The sequence below is a fragment of the Notamacropus eugenii genome, chromosome 5, assembly GCF_028372415.1.
Source record: "Notamacropus eugenii isolate mMacEug1 chromosome 5, mMacEug1.pri_v2, whole genome shotgun sequence".
NCBI lineage: Eukaryota > Metazoa > Chordata > Mammalia > Diprotodontia > Macropodidae > Notamacropus > Notamacropus eugenii.
The window spans coordinates 206,295,092-206,316,317 of NC_092876.1; the positions used below are offsets into that span (position 1 = coordinate 206,295,092).

The following is a 21,226-nucleotide window of genomic DNA, read 5'->3' on the forward strand; positions in this document are numbered from 1 at the left end:
GGTTGACGTATACACCTTAACACAAAGTAAATATCTACAGAGTGAAAACGAGGAAAAGATCAAAACTTTAAAAGTTTTAGATTTGAGGAAGACCAACTTTAAAAATGTAGTAAAAAGCATAGTTTTTCAAGTAAACATGGAGAAAGATTCTTAACCTGAATCTACATATCACAACTATAATTTACCAAAATTGTGCAACTTGATAAGATTCACATGGATTTGAATTTAAAAACTTTCAGAAATGAATTTGAAAGACATCACAATGGGAAAAGAAACATCATCATCTTCTTAGCCTGATTTATTTTTGAAAGGATTTAAATAAAACTGAAAATTTCAAATATAAAGGAGAAATAGCCAAAACTCTCCATAAAGATGTAATATGGGACCAAGCCTTGGAACCATATGAATTACTGCTTTTTATACAATGTAGGTGGTTAACATGTATTAAGCAGAAATATGAGTGAACATTTGCCATTTTTTGAAAATCTCATAAATTGCAAACTCTTAAGTTTATAGATGCTGAAATAAATACTTTTTAAACCTAGAAATGAGTATTTTAAGAAACTGAAGACTTTTTACAGTGTTTATAGACAAAGTGTCAAGTACAAACAATGCAGCTGCCAACTAGTTTCCACTTAATTTCTTCATAATGCGACTGTCAGCTGTGGCATTTGTGAAGATACTTCCAACAACCACATGGGTACCCCAAAGACTATGGCGAATCACTTTGCAGCAGCCAAGATCATCAACAGAAAACCCTAAGTGTCGATAACGCTCATCTGTTTCAAAAAGAGTGTTGCTTGTATACGGTCCAAAAAACTAAGGATAAAAAACAATCAGTAAGGAAGATGTTTATTACTTGGAATAGGAATAAACTTTCTAAACCAAATGGATCTTACTGCTATGGCATAAATAACTTTACCTCAAAAACATAAACAAAGACACCATTAAGGAATGTACTTCAGAATAGTGCCTCTTATAATACTCTTTTTCCTAAGAAATGAGGTTAATTACAAAAGAGAAAGATTTCCCCTCTAAATTAAAACATTAAAACCCTTCTTTGATTTGCCTTTCTTGTGTGAAAACAAAATCCAGCATATATCAAATACAAGCCCATCATTATATTCTCTTCCAAGGAACAATCTTAAGCACTACCTAATTTTAATTTTGCCTAACTGGAAAAAGAAAAATGCTAGCTATTACATATTAAATATATGTGTGTATACACACACTTACACCCACACCCACCTACCTAAATACAACTGAGATGTGTGTGTGGGTATATATATACCCCCTCACACACATACATATACATATATATACACACACATACACATATGTATATATATATATATAACCACTGCAGAAACCATATATATGGTTTCTATACATATGTGTTTGTGTGTGTATATATATGTATATATGTATAAATATAAAAATGAAAATAACCATTGCAGAAAAAAATCACTACATATTTTTATCTAAATACAACTGATAAGACACACACACAGACACACACACACACACAGACACAGACACAGACACACACACACACACACACACACAAATCAGTTGCATTCAGATAAACTATATAGTGATTTTCTTTTCTACAATGGTTTCCAAGGGGACAGGAATTAGATAAGCGATTTTAATTCCATAGGGAAATCTCAGGTGAGAAAATTCCTGCTTCCAAAGTAGGCTGGTACCTTCTCTGCAATCATAGCGTTAGAGACTAGTCTAGAACCATTAAGAGGTTCAGTTTCAGAGCTGATGTCAGAGGCAAGACTTGAACTCATGTCTTCCTGGCTTAAAGGCTAGCTTCATATTGATTATATCATGACACTTCTCACAAATTCTTTATGTGTGTAATATTTTATTTGGTTAGGATCTTTGAAATGTAATATAAATTTGTTAACTTATAAACTTGTTCTTAAAATATACAAGCAGAAATTTAAGATTTAAAAAACTAAAACTCAAAGTAACTTAACTGAACATAAATTTTCACCAAAGGTCAAGTTTTAAAAAGTGTTGGCATCCAAAATTTTAATAAAGTATGATCTTCAATAAACACATACTTTAAGAAATTTGGTTTTTTCCTTAAAAGAATCTGGAGTGGTTAGTTACAGAAGTCAGCCTAAACCTAGTACAGATTTCTGATGTTTCACTGAATACACAATAGTCACTATGTGTTCAATATATACTTAGCATGGTACAAAGCACTGTGCTAAGTGCTAGGGATACAGAGAAAAGCAAAAAACAGTCCATGCTCTCAAGCAGCATTCATCTAGCAGGAGTGGGGAACCTGCAGCCTTGAGGCCACATGTAATTCTCTAGGTCCTCAAGTGTGACCCTTGGACTGAATCCAAACTTCACAGAACAAATCACCTTAATAAAAGGATCTGCTCTGACTCGGTTAAAAGTCACACCTGAGGATCTAGAAGGCTACATGTGGCCTCAAGGCTGCAGGTTCCCCACCCCTACATGGGAGAGACAACATATAAACATCTAGGTACATACAAGAGATACACTGAAGGCAACAGCAGTTGGGAAAACCAGGAAAGGTCTCCTTGTGTTCTAACAGTGATTATTACTTAAGAAAAATATGCTGACTTTTCTGCAAAGCAGAAATTATGCTGGATTCTCAAAGTGCAGATGAGAAGCTGGAATGAGAGGTTCTCCACGTCTCATTCAATTATGATTTTTGAAAAATATTCCTGTTTAAATGAACTTCTAAAAACAACTATTCTCTTTAGCACTATAAAGAACCCACCCATCTCAATCCTTGACAGTCTCAAATAATTTAGCTCTCTCATAACATATTTACTCACTGCCAATCCAGATGATGGATCAATAAAGTCAGCCCAATAGCCTTCAGTACGTAGAGCATAGCAAATTTCTTTAGCACCATTTATAAACTGTAAACAAATAAAGAAATTACACAAATGATAAAATGTTTAAGACATCATTCTACTGTGTTTTTACTATACTAAGATAAAATATGGAATAGAACATCTTTTGCTTTTAGAAGACCATTAACAATGCTAAAAATTAAAAATAATGATGAATATTAAGTACTGTCCTAATAACATTGTAATATTTTTGCCAAATGGAAAAAGTGATGGTTTGTACAAACTTGATCAATAAAGCTGACTAGACTCATGCTTGTTAACCTTCATTTAAAAGTCTAATAAATTCAATAATATTTTACTTCATATTTTATGAACTATTATTCAAAATAAGTGCTGTGTAGTAGATAATTGTCCAGATTCCCCCCACTCTACTCCCAAATGACCTGTAGTTACTCTTATCTTTGGAAGGGAGTGAATGTCAGATGAAAGACTAAAATATTAAAAGAGAAAACACTGGACCACTTGCCGTCCCTTGAATGAAAATCCAAAAATTCATTTCCGTAGGTATTCATTAAGAACTATGTTTAAAAATTGTGATGTAAACTACATGACAGACCTTACTCTTGAAAGTCTTATAATCTCTTCCGTATCTAAAAACAAGGTATCTATCTACATATATGCATACACAGATAGGAAAAGAAAATATAGTGCTGGAATATTCTCCATAATTCTGAGATTCTAATAGTTCTAAATCAGTCTATACTTGTTGATTGATTTTTATAACTCCACAGAGTTCTACCCTACTTTTCTCTTGAGGCACTCTAGGTAGGGTAGAAATTACTTTGTGAAATGCATGTTCATTTCTAATATTTTATATAGTCATATACAAATATAATTCTAATAGGATAACTTAGGGACAAATCAAATAAGGATGGACAGAGCTACAAAGGGGTTGATGTCCATGTATATCACCTGTGGAAAGAAAATTAGATATATTTTTTCCCATGCTTTTCTTTTCTTGTTTATTTATTTATAGTTTTCAACATTCATTTCCACAAAATTTTGAGTTCCAAATTTTCTCCCCACCCCCCAAAATGCCGTGCCTTCTGATTACTCCTTTCCCCAGTGTCCTCTCTTCTATCACACACCTCCCTTCCCTTATCCCCATCTTCTCTCTTTTCTTGTAGGGCAAGACACATTTCTATACCCCATTACCTGTATTCCTTATTTCCCAGTTGTATGCATAAATAATTCTCAACATTTGTTCCTAAGACTTTTGAGTTCCAAATTCTCTCCCTTCTAAAGGGATAAATTGAAACCACAAAATCTCAAACAAGAGTACAACTGGTTATCAAGCAGTAGACATTAACATCTGCTGGAACAGATCAGATTTAATTTAACTATATGTCATCTATGACAAGAAACCCCACACTGGATAATAACTTAGATACATTTTCTATATAATACTTAACCTGTATATTTCATATATACTGTAATACTTAACCCCTGGATGTGGTTTATTCTATAAAGAGGGAATACAACAATATATAATCTGACAGTTTCAGTTGCTATGAAGTATAGTATATTGGGATTGTTGCATTTCTCTGCTATTAGATTCCACTAAACATTTAGGAATGGATGAATGAAAAAAACATTTATTAAGCACTTACGATTGGCCAGGCACTGAGGATGATACAAATATAAAACAATAGTCTCTGGCCTTAAAGTACTTGCATTCAACAGGAAAAGACAACACAATATAGGAGAATGGTGACTAGGGTCAAGGTGGGATGTGAGGGTGTGTGTCTGGGATGTGACAAGGATAGTTAAGTGGAGATTCAGTGAAACTGACAGACTTACTTTCCAGGAACTGGTACTGTGGTGCAGATTACTGTTCTCGGAGTTAGAGGTGCAATGAAGGAAAAGGGGAAGTAAGTGCAGCTTAAGAGTAATTTGGCATCAAGATGGATGCAAGCAGCAAAACAGTGCCAGGTCTGAGTTAGAACTGAGTCACACAAATCTGAAGTAACAGAGGAAGGATTTGAGCCCAGGGCCTCAGCAACCCATTTGTAACTTAAGAGTCTTAAAAGAAATGCCTAGGGCAGAGGTTTCAAACATGTGGCTCACAAAACTTCCAAATGTGTTTAGAACCAGATTAATATGCAAATGGAAAAAATTTAACAAAATAAATAAAAATAGGACAGAACATAGATAATATGAATATGTGGTTTTCTAAGTGAATATGCACCTCTAGGGATCCTTAGATGGTGTTTAGTGGTCCCCATCTTTTTGTGTTTGACACCACTGGCCTAGAGCACTGAGATGTTGTGGCTTACAGCTATAGTACTCTGGGTCAGAGTTAGCGCACAGTACAGGTCTACCAGACTGGCACCTTCCATCCAAATTGCCTCTTATCCTCATTCTTCATCTACAAAATGTGAATGATACACATAATACTTAGGGTTGGTATGAAGATCAAAAGATATATAAAGTGCTACATAAATATCACCTATTATCATTATTTTATTCATGTTTATTGAGAGAAAAGGTTGTATGGTTACTTCTTTTAAAATACTGATAGCACCAGTTCTGCACACAAAGAGCGCATGCCTTCTAATTTCAAGTTCTTCCACTATATCAGAGTGGACTACAATAAACCTAAGGCAGAATGGTACAGTGAAAAGAGAGCTAGACTTAGGAGTCAGGAGGTCCAAGATCTTGCTCCTCATGTATTCTTTCTCTGTAGTTCTGGGCAGGTTGCTTCTTTGAAACTCAAGTTTTTTTCATCTGTAAAATGGGGATAATTATAATACTACTCACTGGACAGGGAAATTGTGAGGATTAATCTTAAAAGTAAAAAGATTTTGATGGATTAGTACACAGAAGGGAGAAAAGAGGGGAGACGAGAGGCAGTATGGCAAAGTGGATAGACAGCAGGCTGTCCTTGCTTCTAGGATTAAGTTCTAGTAAGTTCTAGTTTTGTGTCCATGGGAAAGCTAGTTTAAATTTTAATATCCCAGGCAAATCTCTTAAGACTATAAATTACAAATAAATTGCCAATTCACATTGATGAACAGAGTTTACACATGACTGAGTTCCTTATACCAATGATAAGACAGATGCACTGCATCCAACCCAGGGTAAAAAAAAGGTTAAGAAATATCAGGTATACATACCTTCTCTAAAAGCATTTCTCTTTCATTTTCAACCTCTTCACTCCATATGGTCATATCATTTTTGGTTTTCTGTGTTACAGTTAGTACCACTAATTTGCCAGAATTCACTTCTGGAAACATTGATTCAAAATCTAGTGAGAGAAGAATATCAACAGTCCATGGAGATACAGATTATAATTTTATTTTCCTCTTCCTTTCATTCAATTTCAAAAGCGCCAAAGAGTTTCAATATCTGGTATTAGAATTATTTAACTCAAATGGGTTCTCATTATTATATTTATTTGATAAGCTATTTATGTAACCTTATTCAAATTATTTCTAAAAAGCAAAGTAAGTATTGCAGGTATTATCCCATTTTTAACAGATGGAAGCAAGGTCATAGTATTTTTGAAATTAGGTCTCTCCTAACTCTGAGTCCAGTACTTTTTCTACTAGACATTGCAGTTTCTCAATAATGATGGTAGTTATTACTGTTTGGAATTTTAAATTTAAAACCTGCGTTCATCCTTATTCTTTATACATTAGAAAAACTTCCACCAAGGTCCTATTCTAATGCTTCATCAAGACATGGAAGTGACCCTGGCTTATGGAGGCTATGTTGGTAAAACAAATTCTAGCAGGACCTACTTAGCTGGAAGGACTTTAAGGACGACAGGCCCAATGGCAGATTGTCTGAGGCAAAGTTTAGCTGAAGTTTGAAAAGGCTTATTGCAAAAATGATCAATTTTGTGTGGCCACAGCAGCTCATGCAGGTCTTCCATTAAGATGTAAAATGCCTCAGTGGAAGGAGTAAACATGCCAGTGATATCATAAATTAAAGTATTTAAAGAAGGCTACATGGAAATTCCAGCATTATTACCTTGAAAGAGCTTGATCAGGATCTGAGCAAGATATTTAGGGAAGAAATACGTTACTTGCAGTATCTTTTTTTTTTTTAAAGAAAAGAATATGTAATTTCAGCAAGGTACTTTGTACATAAGAATGAAAAATGAAACTTAAAATAAGCCTAATTACTTTAAAAGATGCAAACAATTTCTGAAAAAGAGAAACACGTTTTGGTTCCTAAGATGAACTTAAAACTTCTAAATTTACTTCTAAGTTACTTTTCAATAAGGGATTAAATCTTTCATAATTCTGTTGACAAACATATACACAAGAACTAAGTGAAAACAGAGGTCATTCATCTACTACTACTCTCTCACTTTATTGATGAAATAAAGGCCTAAAAGGTTGGCTTAAGTTCACATTATCCAGTGAGGTTCAAGGTCAGGACCGATCTCCTGAGTCCTACTGGTAATCCAGTACAACAAGTACACCAAGCTGAAGTATTTTAGAATCACATTCAGGTTTCATAAAAACACTCAATCTGGTAGAATGCAAGTTTTCTGAGGACAGAGGCTGATGTTTTTATATTTTAGTACCTAGCACAATGCATGGAGTAGGTGAACTGTTAATTATTAATAACAGACTGTTAATGTTTTATTATAATATAGCACAGTCAATTTTCTACTCCAAAGTGAAGTAGGAAAAAAAGGACAGCATGAAGAGTGACAAAATTAAATTCCTCCTTAAGGAATGTCATATGTTACAAAGTGCTTGCTATGGCCAAAGTAAAAGCATTCAAATGTCAAAAATGTATTAAATCACAGAGATTTAAACGTTGACACCACTAGGAAGCATTCTTCAATAGCAAGAAAATGATCTATGTTATCTAGTTATCAGTGCTACAGAAAATAAAACATACTATACCTTTTCGAAGTAGCTCTGGACATGTTTGTATTACACATTCTACTTTGGCATTTTCAAAATAAGTTTCTGCCCTGTTGATTTCCCGTTGTTCAACAGGTGCATCACTGCCCTAAGGAGAACAAAGCAATTTAAGTAGGTAAAATCTCCGTTTCAAGTAACCTGTTATCTTATTGAGTTGTCTCTGGTTAGCCTGATATATGTGTGTAGCTATCTATTTATCTCCATGTATATATCTATATCTACATGCACACACACATACACATACACGTATATGTATACACACACATAAATACAGGCTCTAATCACAGGGGTGGAGGCATGAACAATTAAAGTTATACATATATTCAGTCAAATTAAACTATTCTTCTGAGAAATGGATGAAGAAAAAGAATTTCACATATGTAAATGTGATAGTGATATTTATTTCCAAGATCTGATTTCATAAAGAATAGAACATACTCAATAATGATGGCAGTTATTACTGTTTGGAATTTTAAATTGCTGATGATAAACAGATTTCACAGGTATTAAACTGGAATAGCATGAATATGCTTACACACACCAAAGAAACAATGCCCAGAGAAATCGTTAGTTACTACTATAATGACAAAGTTAACTTGGGACTGGAGGTATGTGAACAGTGATAAGCATTCTAAGATCTTTAAACACTCTGCCTTAACTAATGTTCCTGAAAAAAATTGAGAAACACATTTTTGTACAAACTCTAATTAAAAGTCAAGCTTCTAATATTACTTTTGGGTCAGGAATACTTTTGTATTAGATATCTCTGCAAGCTATAGTGCAACAATCATGCAGATTTAATTAATCAGCAATCAGTTAAGTATTTATTAAAATTCTACTACATGCCAAGCACTGTTTTACATGTTGGGATACAAAGCTAAAAAGTCAAATAGCCTCTTTCGTTAAATAGGTGGCATTTTATGGGTAAGTCAATATATATATAAAATAAATGAGGTAGTTTTGAAAGGGAAGGCAGTAGTAGAACCTATAGTGCAAACAAAATATAAGCTCAGACAAAGGTAAATGTTTTTAGCACAGCATACCTCCTCCTTATTAACAATATCTGAGAATTTCTAGGGAATATCAAATCTTGAGAGGCAGCATGACAGAACAGTTAGGTGGAGGGCTGGCCTTGGAGTCAAGAAGACTGGGCTTTCAAGATGTGCCTGGCATATGCTAGCTTTGTGATTATATGCAAGTTACTAAACCAGAGTGCCTCAGGCAATAACCTAGGATAAATTACAGCTGAATTTCTAATTTGTAATGGTCAAAATAATTTCATAAGATTTTTGCACCTTTCTACTAGACAATAACAATTCTTACCTCAAATTCGCTTATATACTGTGCCATCACAAATTCATGCCTTTCACTTGATAAAGGCTCTGCTAGGATATCAGGCAAAGTTCTATGAACTGGACTTTTCTTTTGCAAAGCTGTCCCATTGAGGTGACAGTCAAAACCTATGTTTCCCGGGAGCTGAAATCTTTGATCCTGGGGTCCAAATGGTCCCATTGTTTCATCTGGCCACACAGTTCTTGAACCTAAAAAGAAATCAAGATAATTATTTTTTTCTCCAATTCTGGCACAGAAGTTATAGTTTTTGGACCTATGATTTTTGTAAAGAAAGAAATTCTTTTAAAAAAAAAGTTCTGGTGGGGGAGGGAAGAACATGAGTTAGGTCTTAGCAATGTGGCTCTTAATGAAAACATACCTCATCTGTATCAATGCCATCTGTTAAATAAAATTCAAAATTTATTTAGAAAACAAACATGGTAAAATTTATTCATGAGTTCTGGAAATTTCAGTTTGGGTTTTTTTTTTCTGGTTGAAAACAGACATGTAATTGAACTGCTGTATTTTTTGGTTGTAGCTACTTTTGGAAATTCTCCTGTCCATCTCTTTTACTGCATTTTCTACCTCCAGGGTCTGGCTCAACAGACACTCCAAGATTTCCAAACAATGTGAGCTGAAAAACAATGGTACCACTAACATAAGTCAGAAACCACCTCTGGGGTGAAAATCATGAGGTTTTCATTTTTTTTTTTTGGGGGGGAGACTGAAGGAGAAATCCATATATTACGAATATAGGATATGATTTTTTGGTTTAATTCCCTACAGAAGCAGACTTCCATTTTTTTCTTTGCTTTTTCACATTTAATTTTTTAAAATTTGGGTTATAAATATCTTGGGAAAAAAAAGAATACTACAGAGTTGGTAAAGTCATTTTATCAACTTAATATTAAGCATAATTCTTTTTTTTATAGCCATTGGGAGCTTTATTGATGCAAAAGCAGCAGGCCTAAGATTTAGCAAAGAGCTAAACAAAGGCAGTGAGATAGGAAAACAACCAGATTTATATTAGGATGATTTTAGGTTTTCCTTGTGGGGCTTAGAGATCTAGGGTAAATCTTGCAAGATAAAGAAGTCCTGCAAGATAAAGGCACAAAGCCAGGACTAAGAATGTCACAAGATAAAGAAATTCCATTCCCCAGGATGAGGGGTGGGGACAAGGATACTTTTGGTCTAGGATAAGGGGAAGTTGTGGTAAGGGGAGACTTTAGCGCACCAAGGTCTTCACAAAGTCAATCAATATTATTTTAATTCTTACGACACTGTTTCTATCCACATCATTTCCCCACTCAACCACTAGGTAGGAGAATTCTTTCAGGGGAAAAGGGGCACAGGTCATTGTCTTCAGCAGCTGCTTCCTGCTGAACAGGGGCGAAGAGTCCAATTCAGGAGCCGGAATAGTTTGCGGGGAGAGGTGATCAGCATGGGGTGCAGAATGCAGAGCCAACTGAGTCCAGGATAGAGAGAAGCAAGCTGCTTGGTAACATCAAGGGCAGGTTTAGGCAATCCTAAAAGTTGCTCTTATCCCAGTGGCTAGGAAATCATTGGAGTCCAACTAATATCTAGACTCCTGGGTTTCGGCACCATTATGCTGAAGAGGAAGAGATGGAAGAGATGGGAGAGCTGGTTCAAAATGTGAATGAATTCACTTAGACTGTATGTCTATTTCCTAACCACACTTGGCTGTCTTCTGAGATACACAGAACTTTCCAGCAATTTTCATCCTAACCTGCTTTAGGTTTAGGACCGAAAATTGCTATGATTAAGGTAAGAGTAAAATATCCCACTAAGTTCTGTCCAACATTTCAAACTCATCTGGACCTGTAGCATCTACTAAACTTCAGACTAGGATCTCCACACTAAGAATTTCCTGAATCTACCACCCACTCCTTGGAAAAGTTAATACATTCATCTTTGACCTGCCAAACCTACCGAGTGAGCCTGTCCATTCCTCTCTGCCCTTTCACTAGCACAAACTCTCCTTCCTGGTTACCTATTCCTGTATGTATTATTTTCACTGCTAGAAATGTAATTAGAGAGGGACTTTTCTTTTTTTTAAGTCTTTGTATTCTCAGCATTTAATACAATGTCTAGCACTTAGAAGTGTTTTTTTACTCATTCTTCTGTTTTTTAAAAATTTGCATTATTTTGTAAGTCTTTTCTTACATGTTCCTATTATGTTGGCCTTAATTGCACTAGATAATTCCATCACATTAATGTACAAAATTATTCAACCCTTATTTAACTATTTGTTAGAAATTTAGATATTCATAGTTTTTTGCAATTACAAATAATTTTGCTATGAAAATTTTTTAGTAAGTTTATTTTTACCTGTTTATGACACTTAAAGATAATCACTAACATTGGCATTATTAGGCCAAACGGTATTACAATTTTTGTGATTTTAATGGGTACTAACTGGATTATTCTCCCCCCCCAATCTTATATTTCTAATTTCATCAGCAATTAATTTACCAGTTTTCCCATAACCTCACCATTTCTGAGTTTCTTGTTTTTAACTACATATGTCAATTTGATGGGTGTGATGTGGCACTTCAGTTATTTTAATTTGCATCTCCATGATAACTAGTGCAGCTGAGCATATTTCCAGTGATTCTTAACAACATAGGCTTTTTCTTTTGAACACTGCATCTTTGGACCCTTTTACCTATTTTACACTAGACATTAGCTGTGTAAATTTTTTTAACAGCTTCTTATGATTTAGATGTCAAGTTCTCACATCAATTATATCTACAATAAATATTTTTTCCAATCTTATTTTTCTGTATTGTTTCTGATTTGAATGTTGTCAAGCATATCTTTTGTCTCTAATTACTGCTATTTATTAGATAGAAAAGTTATCTTCTATAAAATGAGATAAATGAATATTTCCCTTTTCCTACATCTTCACATAGTTTAAAAAAATAAGATTTAAAATTCTCCACCTGTTGAAATTCAGAAACGCATATGGCATTAATATGTGGGTCTACACTTCTCTGGCAAATTGTCAACTTTCCCACTTTCCCAAGCATATTAAATATTAAATCCCTGCCTCCAAGTTTTTATTTTATGTATACTTATCACATAATGGGCTTTTAGGTTGTTAAAACTATAATGCCTTAAAAAAAAGAATATCTAAATTATGCAATATTATTGGCTCAGATTAATATAGTTAAAATGAACCACCTCCCAATAATTTTAATTCCAAACCAAATAGAGAAGGGATTCTTTACAAACCTAAATAAAATGAAATAGTATCAACTGTTATTCTTTGTACTCCAAAGTACCCCATACCCAAAAATATTGCTAACCATTTTATCATATATTCTGAATCCTGAAGTATAGGTCTTATCAGCTTAAAAATTATCAGTTTTTTTCATTTTATCTCTGATATTCTTGTGCACTTGATTTTTTCCATATAAATTTCACTAATTATCTAGTTCTATAAATGAATTTCTTGGTAGGTAATTATATACATATTAATATATACATATTACCATTTTTATTTTATTAATCTGGCCCATTCATGAACTCCAATTTCAGACATCATGGTTTTACAGCTATCCTTATGTTAATCTTGTATATTTTTAGGTGGGTCAATTTCTAAATGTTTGATTTTTTAAAATATAAAAATGAATTTTTAATAATTTTCTTGATCTTTGTAAGTAAAAATGCAAATGAGTTCAGTTGTAGACTAGCTGAACTTAAGGTGACAGTAGGTTTTTAAAGTGGTATTTCAGTTGTTAGAAAACACATAAATGAAGCCGGAAAGAAGGGTTGGGGTTGAATAAGGAATTATCCTGGTTGATAACTAAAGCTCTGGGTTGATAACTAAAGCACAGGCTTAGGAATTAACAGAGGACCAAGGGCTGAGCCTTGGGAAATACTCATTTAAGTTAAGGGACATAAAAAGGAAACAGGGAAGCAGGAATAAAATCAAAATAAGAGGAGCAAAACAGAAGACAGAAGAAAAAGTTTCAAGAACAAATGTATTTGCATTTTGATAAACAAGATGAAGATGATGACTGAATAAACTAGTGTTAGTAGATGAATAATGATGAAAACCAGATGAAAGGGCCTTAAGGAAAAGGTAAGCAATGAGAAAACAAGAGGCAGCAGATACAGATTATATGTTAAGTTTTGACAATAAAAGTACAAAAATCATAAAAATTTGAGAAGGCAGCAATATTATAGTCATGTTTTATCTGGATAAGTTAATATGTAAACATCTGAAGGTAGGGAAAAGAAGGAAACGGAATAAGGTTTTATATAGCAGCTATAATGTTCCAGGGACTAGAACTGGATACTCTTATTGCCATTTCTATCTTGTATGGTTGATTTTTAATTAACTTTTATTTGGCACATATTTTATGTATTATGCCAGTATTATTTCATCATTTTTTAAAGTAGGGGAAAACACTAGAAAGGAGAGATTTTCTTAAGTGGTAAGGTGAGTTATTTTTAAAATTTCAGATCACAACGTGTTTGGAGAAGGGGAAGAAGAGAAGGGAATAAACATTTAGCACTTACTATGTCATAGGCACTATACATACCAGGCTTTTTAAAAAACAAATATCTCATTTGATCCTCACAACAATCCTGTGAATTAGGTGCTATCATTATCCCCATTTTATAGTGGAGAAAACTGAGGCAGCAGCAGACAAAGGCAACATAGATAGAATGGGGAAATGGGATTGGGAGCAATTAATAATGCTGGCATGATATATTTCTGTTTTTGGAGACAGGAAGAGTATACTCAAATAATCTGCTGCAAGTGTAAAAACTATTCACATCATATAAACATTTTTTTACTTACATATATCTGGGGGTGCAGTAGCTACATGAGACTCATCTGAACCTGAAGATCCAGCAGTGGAAAAAGCTTTGGGATTTATAACCCTCCTGACTAAAGAGTGAAATCCTGGGAGGTATGTAACCAGCCTGGCTCTGTTACAGAGCACCTAAAATTAAAAAAAAAAAAAAAATTTAAATGAGTGGAATAGAAATGCTTTATTTCTATACTTGCACATATCTCCTTGGTAAATATTTATACTGGAGTATAACTTTTTCCAAAACTTCCCATTAAGATTCATCTTTTTATAATTAAAAAATATAAATGATAAGCATAGTATATTTCTTGAAATACTAAGTAGGTTCTTTAAGGATATATATAAACGTTCTACAGTACAAACCAGAAACCATAACATCATTACATAGTAGACACTTCAATGCTAAAAATGATTTATAACAAATAAGTATATTAAAGAGTTCACTACAAACTGCTAATGTGCAATTTTTTATATGATGCTGATTCTACCAACTGGGCATGTGCCAAACTAAATGTTTCCAAGTCAAAGAATTAGAAGGATCCTATTCACAATGTCTCACTTTTCCTTTTTTGTAAACAAAAATACATTTGGAGAATACTAGAGAATGCTAGAGATGGGGTGCAATCTTTGGTGGTTTCATAGGGTTGACAGGTAAAAGGGCTGAACTTGTGAGCTTGGCCTTAAGGGCAAGTTCTCATACTAATCTACCTGGTTCTCAGCCCAAATTTGCGCAACATATTGCAAGTTCTAATATTAACCCAATCGGTCTCATTCCAAACTTGATAAAAATACTGCATACTGTAGAAAATTCTGGTGATTACAGGTGAGGCATACAGATTAATACAATGGGACAGTTTTGAAATAAAGATTCACTTCTTTCAAATTAAAGAAACAGAAATATTCATCTTAAATGTGAAAGAATTGATTTAAAAACGATTTACTTATTAACTTTTAAGAGCTATACAAAGTATAAATGAAGATAAATATTAAAACAAAGCAAAACTATTAATGAAAAGCAAAATTCAAAATAGATCTACAATAACCATAAACATAAAAAAGTATTAAAAATCTTAAGCTATACCACTTTTTTACTTAACTTTACAATACTGAACTTTGTACTCACACTGTCATTTAAAAAAATGTGTTTATCCAGAGTCCAGCTCAGGACCTTGAACACAAAAGGAACTTACAATTTGCTTCAATGCTGAATGTGGAAATTATGACTTTTGAATAAAGATCTAAATCAATGAGGTTTTACTATAGTTGCAAAAAATTATTCACCTTCAAAATTTTTATTTGGCCAGAAAAAACTTAACTGGCTCTGTACCCATTGCACCATCATCAGTCTGGCCAGCTTCCTGTGTAACTAGGCTAATGTAACACAAACATGTTTATTCAGTAAGTACACTAGAGTTCTTTCAAAAGCACAAGCTTCATTTCTTTCAGGAAACCTTCCTCATTACTGCTGATCAAAAGCAAGTCTCCCTCTCTATCCCCAAATCATTTAGCATTTATTACCACTGCCACTTAATTATTTATAGCTTTGCAATATTTCTTCAATCATTTAATTTTTCTTAAGTATATGCCTTATTTAATTATTCACGCACTGATTCAAATAGTCATTGGGCAACTAGGAGCAAGGTACTAGCTGTGCTATATTCATTTGGGAATATAAAACTCAGTAAGCCAAGGTAATTAAGATCTAGGAGGAAGAATATACAACCAGACTGTTTCTTGAGGGCAAGGGACATCTAGTTTTTTGTGTGATTAGCAATATTTTTAGACCAATAGACCCGACTAACATCAGATCAGGAGTATAGGCCCTCAATAGGTGGTATGTGTCGCTATAGTGTAACAAGATGTGCCCAAACACAGGAACTTACAAGTCCAAACAAAAACATCTACAATTTTATATACCTTCATTTTATTTTTTATGTTTTTATTTATGATCATAAGTATTTTTAACACCTCTTTTGAAATTACTTTCAAAGCCAGTTTATGAGGCACAAAAGCAGTTGCTTTTCATTCACTTTGCTTTAGAAATATACTAGTTTGAGTGTATTCACTTTTTCCCCTGACAATCCCATTCGCAAAAATTGCTCAGGCCACTAAAAAGAATGCTTTAAACTCTAAACTGCATTCCAAAAAGGGCTTAAATAATAGCAGAATTTTTAGAACAGATGTAATTGCTATGAAGCAGACACTATTTCCCCGGGCATATTTATCAAAAATACATTCAATAACATAGTTCTACCTCCTAAATAATGTAGAAAAGTCAGTGACAAAAAGGGAATAAATGGAAGCAAAACAGTAGCTACTGCTTACTGTCCTAACTTATCCTATGTTCTCAGCACTTCAGCTAATGATCATGTTTTTGTTGGCCCAACAGGTGTTTTAACAACAAAGTGAATTTAACATACTAATTCTCCATTTTCCTTACAATGCTAGAATAAGTTTTTAATTTGCATAACTGTAGATCAACTGTGAGGGGAGCATCTGGTGATTTTGACTGTATACCTTTAATATCTGAAGGATTACTGAGCAAATGAAAAGGGGTAGGGATTTTCAGCACAGACTGGGGTCTTAAGACCTAATGTTCGTGGATACAATAATTAACATCAACTGCAGTCAAAAGGAGTTTACACAGACAGAGGGATAAGTGCGAGTAGATTAGGCTGGAATGATTTCCCAAAAAAATTAAAAGGTGAGAAAGAGGGATGCAGTAGGGGAAGGGAGAAGTAGAATGGGGCAAATTTTCTCATAATAAAGAAGCACACAAGGAAGAGATTTAATAGTGGAAGGGAAAATGGGGTGGAGTGGTGGCAGGCAATGCTTGAAGGAAAGAAAGAATACACACACATAAAATACACACCTGTATATACACATAGACACAGACACAGAGACACAGACACACAGACACACACACATATTCTCAGTGTTGTACAGAAATCTAACTCACCCAAAAGGGAAATAAGAAGGAAAGGGGATAAAAGAATGGGTGGCAGGTGTGGCCAGGGTAGAGAAATGATAAAAGGAAGGGCAGATTAAGGGAAACAAAAGCAAAAGGTGAGAAGCAAAAGACTTTTGAGGAAGAATAGGATAAAAAGAGAAGAAAAAAGAAAATGGGATAGAGGGAAATACACAGCTATTAATCATAACTGAATGGGAAGGGGAAGAAGAGGTCACCCATAAAATGGAATTTGATAGCGGAATGGATTGGAAACCAGAATCCAACAATAGTTGAATACAAGAGACATGTCGGAAACTGAAAGAAACACAGTTTAAAAAAGGGCTTGGGAGAATCTATTACGCTTCATCTGAAGTAAAAAAGGCAGGGGTAGCAATCACGACCTCAAACAAAGCAAAAAAACAAAACCAAAAACAAACCACCCCACCACCCCATTATTATTTAATATTAATTAAAAAAGAGATAATCAAGTAAATTACATTTTGCTAAAAGGTACTATTGACAATTTAGTACTATTTAAAAATTTACAGCAAGTTTCTCTGATCAAGGCTTCATTTCTCAAATATATACTGACCATAGAATTGAATCAACTTTATAAAAATAAGTTATTCCTCCCCATTGATAAATGGTCAAAGGATATGAAGTTTTTTAGATGAAAAAAAAAATCAAAGCTATCTATAGTCACATGAAAAAAATGCTCTGAATCACTATGGGTTAGAGAAATGCAAATTAAAACAATTCTGAGGTACCAATTCACATCTATCAGAAATGACAAATCCAGGGGAGGAGGTGAAAACAAGTACGTTAATATATGTTTGGTGGAGTAGTGAACTGGTCCAACCGTTCTGGAGACAATTTGGAACTATGCCCAAAGGGCATAAAACTCTGCAGACCTGTTGATCCAGGAATACCACTACTAGGTCTATATCCTAAACAGATCAAAGGAAATGGAAAAGGAACTATACCTACAAAAATATTGATAGCAGCTCTTTTTGTGGTGACAAAGAATTGGAAATTGAGGGTTTCTTCATCAACTGGAGAATGGCTGAATAAGTTGGGGATATATATGATTGTGGAGTACTGTTGTGCTATAAGAAATAAGGGGAGTGGTTTCAAAAAAACATGGTAAGATCCATATGAATTGGGGCAAAGTGAAGTGAGAAGAACTGGGAGATCATTGTGCATAGTAATAGCAATGCTGTAATGATGAATTGTGAAAGACTGATCAATACAATGATCCCAAGGACTCATGAAGTAAAAATGCTATTCACCTCCAGGTAGGGAACTAATAAAATATGAGTATAAAATGAAGAATATATTTTTTTCACTTTCTTTTTCTTGATTTCTGGGAGGAATATGGCTAATATGTAAATATGCTAAACATTATTTCACATGTAAAATTGTTATTATGTTGCTTGCTGTCACAGTGGGTGAGGGAGGAAACGGGAGGGAGTGATTTTGGAACTCAAAATTTAAAAAGAAAAGAATGTCAAAAATAAATAGAAGTCCAAAGTTATTGCTAATAATCATAGGTCTAAATCAGATTAAGCAGTTTCAATTTAGGAACTGACATGTGTATCACATACATAATTATGAACAAATTTGTTCTTCTGATTAGATGTCAGGTTCTTCAGATGATACTTTAAGATCCCTTTTGTAAAAGGAAACATTCCTCCAAAATCAAGAGAACAAGCTTTACATTTTTATACTGCAAGATATGCACATATGTAAAGTACTGTGCATGGACTGTACATTGATTTAGGTTCCTAAGGGTCACCTAATAAACATAAATACCATACTCTGTATAGCAAAGCAATATTTCTTTTCTTTCTTTCTTTCTTTTTTTTTTTTTTTTTTACAAAATTTTCCCTGGAAAAGTATAGGCTCTTTCCAACTAAGTGAATTTATACACTCTCCAGAAGTCACCTGAGTTTACCTAAAAGCATATACTTTGCCAGGACTCTGAACCTATAAATATTATTCAAATATGCAGAATTTTCCTTTAAAAAATGTGGACTTTTTTATATTTACAACAATTTTACTGCTGGATAACAGTTTTCCTTTATTTTGCAGGTCTGTCATTAAGAGTGATGACTAAACTGTTCACTGTCCTTATGAGTATTAGAATATACTTTCATGGAACTGGAACCTGATATTCCTAGCCTTACCTTGATCATTTTCTAAGTCAGGTGTTCTTAACCTGGGGTTTGTGGATAGATAACAGGGAAGCATTAATTTTTTGATAACTATTTCAATATATCTGTTTTCCTTTGTAATCTTACATATTTTATACCTTTAAAAACACACTGAGAAGGGGCCACAGATTTCACCACACTACCAAAGGATTCCATGACACAAAAAAAGGGCTAAAAATCCTTGCTCTAAGTGGGGTCAAAGGTACACTGAACAAATGTGACAAGGCTTTGATAACATCTGCAAGAAGCATTATTTATTTGATTTTTCTTTTTTTATTACAAATATTTTACATTAATTTTTTAATACTGAGTTCCAAATTATCTCTCTCCATTCTGTTTTTATATAAGTCAAGTAATATAATACCCATTATACAATTGAAGCCATGTAAACCATCCATATTAGCCATGTGGAAGAAGGAATACCTTTACTCTCTTGGTCCAGAGTAAGGGCTTATTTAAAAAATGCTTTATCCATCCATAAAACTTAGATATGGCCAAAATTACTTGAAAAGAAACTTCTCATGACCTCGTTCCTCTTCTGAATTCAATTAAATAAACATTTCTTAAGCATTTCCCTACGAGCCAGGCACAGTGAATGAGAAGGCAATGTGTTTAGAAACCTTAGAGCCACAGATTTATTATGGTGGAGAACCAAGAACATTTTTAATGACTCAACTGAAAAAAGTCAAAAATCACCATGTTAAAAACATTTTAACAAATCAATGGACTTTTATTAACAGTCTACCAAGTGGCAGGCACTGTGAATGAGAAAGAATTGCACTTATAAACCTAAACGCTATAGATTTAAGTGGAGAACCAAGCCCACTTCCGAGGTAGGACTCAATGGAAAATCAGGGTCAACACCCCTCTAACCAATCAATCAATCAACATTCATGGGGATACAAAAGGGGGCAAACAAGCTCCTCACCACAAGTCTACGGTCTACAGGCAGACCAGGCCGACACACACACGCAAGGCTAGCTCCACCCGGGTCGGGGTCTTACGTACCCACTCTGCGCAATGCCTTCCCAGTATCAGCACCAAAGCGCGGAGGGTCTGGTTCCTTTCGGCGTCCTTCCAGCGCCTAGCACCGGGCCTGGGCAAACAGCAGGCGCTCAATGCGTGTTTACGGGCTGCGCGGCTCACCCCGCAGGTAAAGATACGAACAAGCCGCCCTCCTCCCAACCCTCCCCTCAGCAAAAGGCGCACGTTTTGGCCGCAATTACCGCCAGCTGATTTTACTCACATTGGCCATTTCTGGTGAGAGGAAAACCACCACCACCTTTTCTTTTATTGCTCTTCCCCCTTTCCTATATGGCAAGTTCTTCCTGGAGGAGAAAAGACAAACACAGTAAGCACGAGTTGGTGAGCGGCAGGGAACGACTGCGCCCCACAAGCCCCACGGCTGGCGCTGGGGCCCAGGTCCGCAGGGGGCTCGAAGGCTGCGACCCCCGCCGGCAGCCCCGCCCCCCGCCCCGCCCCCGCGTTCCAGCCCGGGGTGGGGGAGCCAGGGCGCTGAGCACACCGTCTCCGTTGCGTTGGGGGGCCCTCCGTGAGGCGGCCAAGGGACGGGACCGGGGAGGGGGCGCGGAGCGCCGAGACAAGTGACACAAGACCCAGACCCAGGAGACGGGTCTGTGACAGGGCCCGAGGGGCGACACTGTGACACGGCTCGGAGAGAGGCTTTCAGGAGAAGACAATCCGGAAGGCCGAGGGAGAACGAGGCGAAAACCGCGACCAGAGAGGTGGGGGAAGGACGGACTCACGGGGCTGCCGGTGTTTACCTGCGCTCTCGCAGCCGCGGGAGGCCAGAAACCCCACTTTCTGGCCACCGTCAAGATGGCGTCAGCATCGTCATCGTCGCAGGGGGAGGTGGGAGAAATCGCTGTCAGAGAGCATCGAGCGAGAGGAAGGCCGAGGCTCGATCGAGCGGAGGAGAGTGGTGGCGCGTGCGCAGACGGTCCCAGGCGGCTGTCTTTCTCCGCCCCTGCCCCGCCCTCTTTCTTTCTTGCTCCCATTGGGCTGCGAGTGGGGGCGTGCTCCCGGACTTACAGCGCTTAAGCTAAAAAAAAGGGAGGGCCTTTGGCTT

General features: G+C 35.5%; 1 protein-coding gene across 3 annotated transcripts; it reads right to left on the reverse strand.

Annotated features, from left to right (window-relative positions):
• Positions 1-280: 280 nt before the first annotated feature.
• Positions 281-20,955, reverse strand: MMADHC (metabolism of cobalamin associated D). Of its 3 annotated transcripts, XM_072611927.1 has the most exons (9): positions 20,663-20,923; positions 20,384-20,465; positions 20,146-20,233; positions 13,962-14,106; positions 9,119-9,336; positions 7,775-7,883; positions 6,026-6,156; positions 2,829-2,915; positions 281-819 (listed from the first exon to the last, which is right to left on the reverse strand). In XM_072611927.1, coding segments are annotated over exons 2-9 (975 nt in total). In that variant the 5' UTR covers positions 20,386-20,465; positions 20,663-20,923; the 3' UTR covers positions 281-624. The 3 variants fall into 3 exon arrangements, with proteins under 3 accessions (XP_072468028.1, XP_072468029.1, XP_072468030.1); XM_072611928.1 differs by lacking the exon at positions 20,146-20,233 and having other exon boundaries at positions 20,922-20,955; XM_072611929.1 differs by lacking the exon at positions 20,146-20,233 and having other exon boundaries at positions 20,663-20,901.
• Between the last annotated feature and the right edge of the window lie 271 nt (positions 20,956-21,226).

Bases quoted from the DNA above. Each gene is read 5' to 3' on its own strand.
- MMADHC (XM_072611927.1), bottom strand. The intron at 14,107-20,145 runs GTACGTAAGACC...TTTTAATTTTAG, and splicing joins GAAGGCATTGCGCAGAGTGG to GTGCTCTGTAACAGAGCCAG. The intron at 820-2,828 runs GTGAGTAAATAT...TTTTATCCTTAG, and splicing joins ATCCATCATCTGGATTGGCA to TTTTTTGGACCGTATACAAG.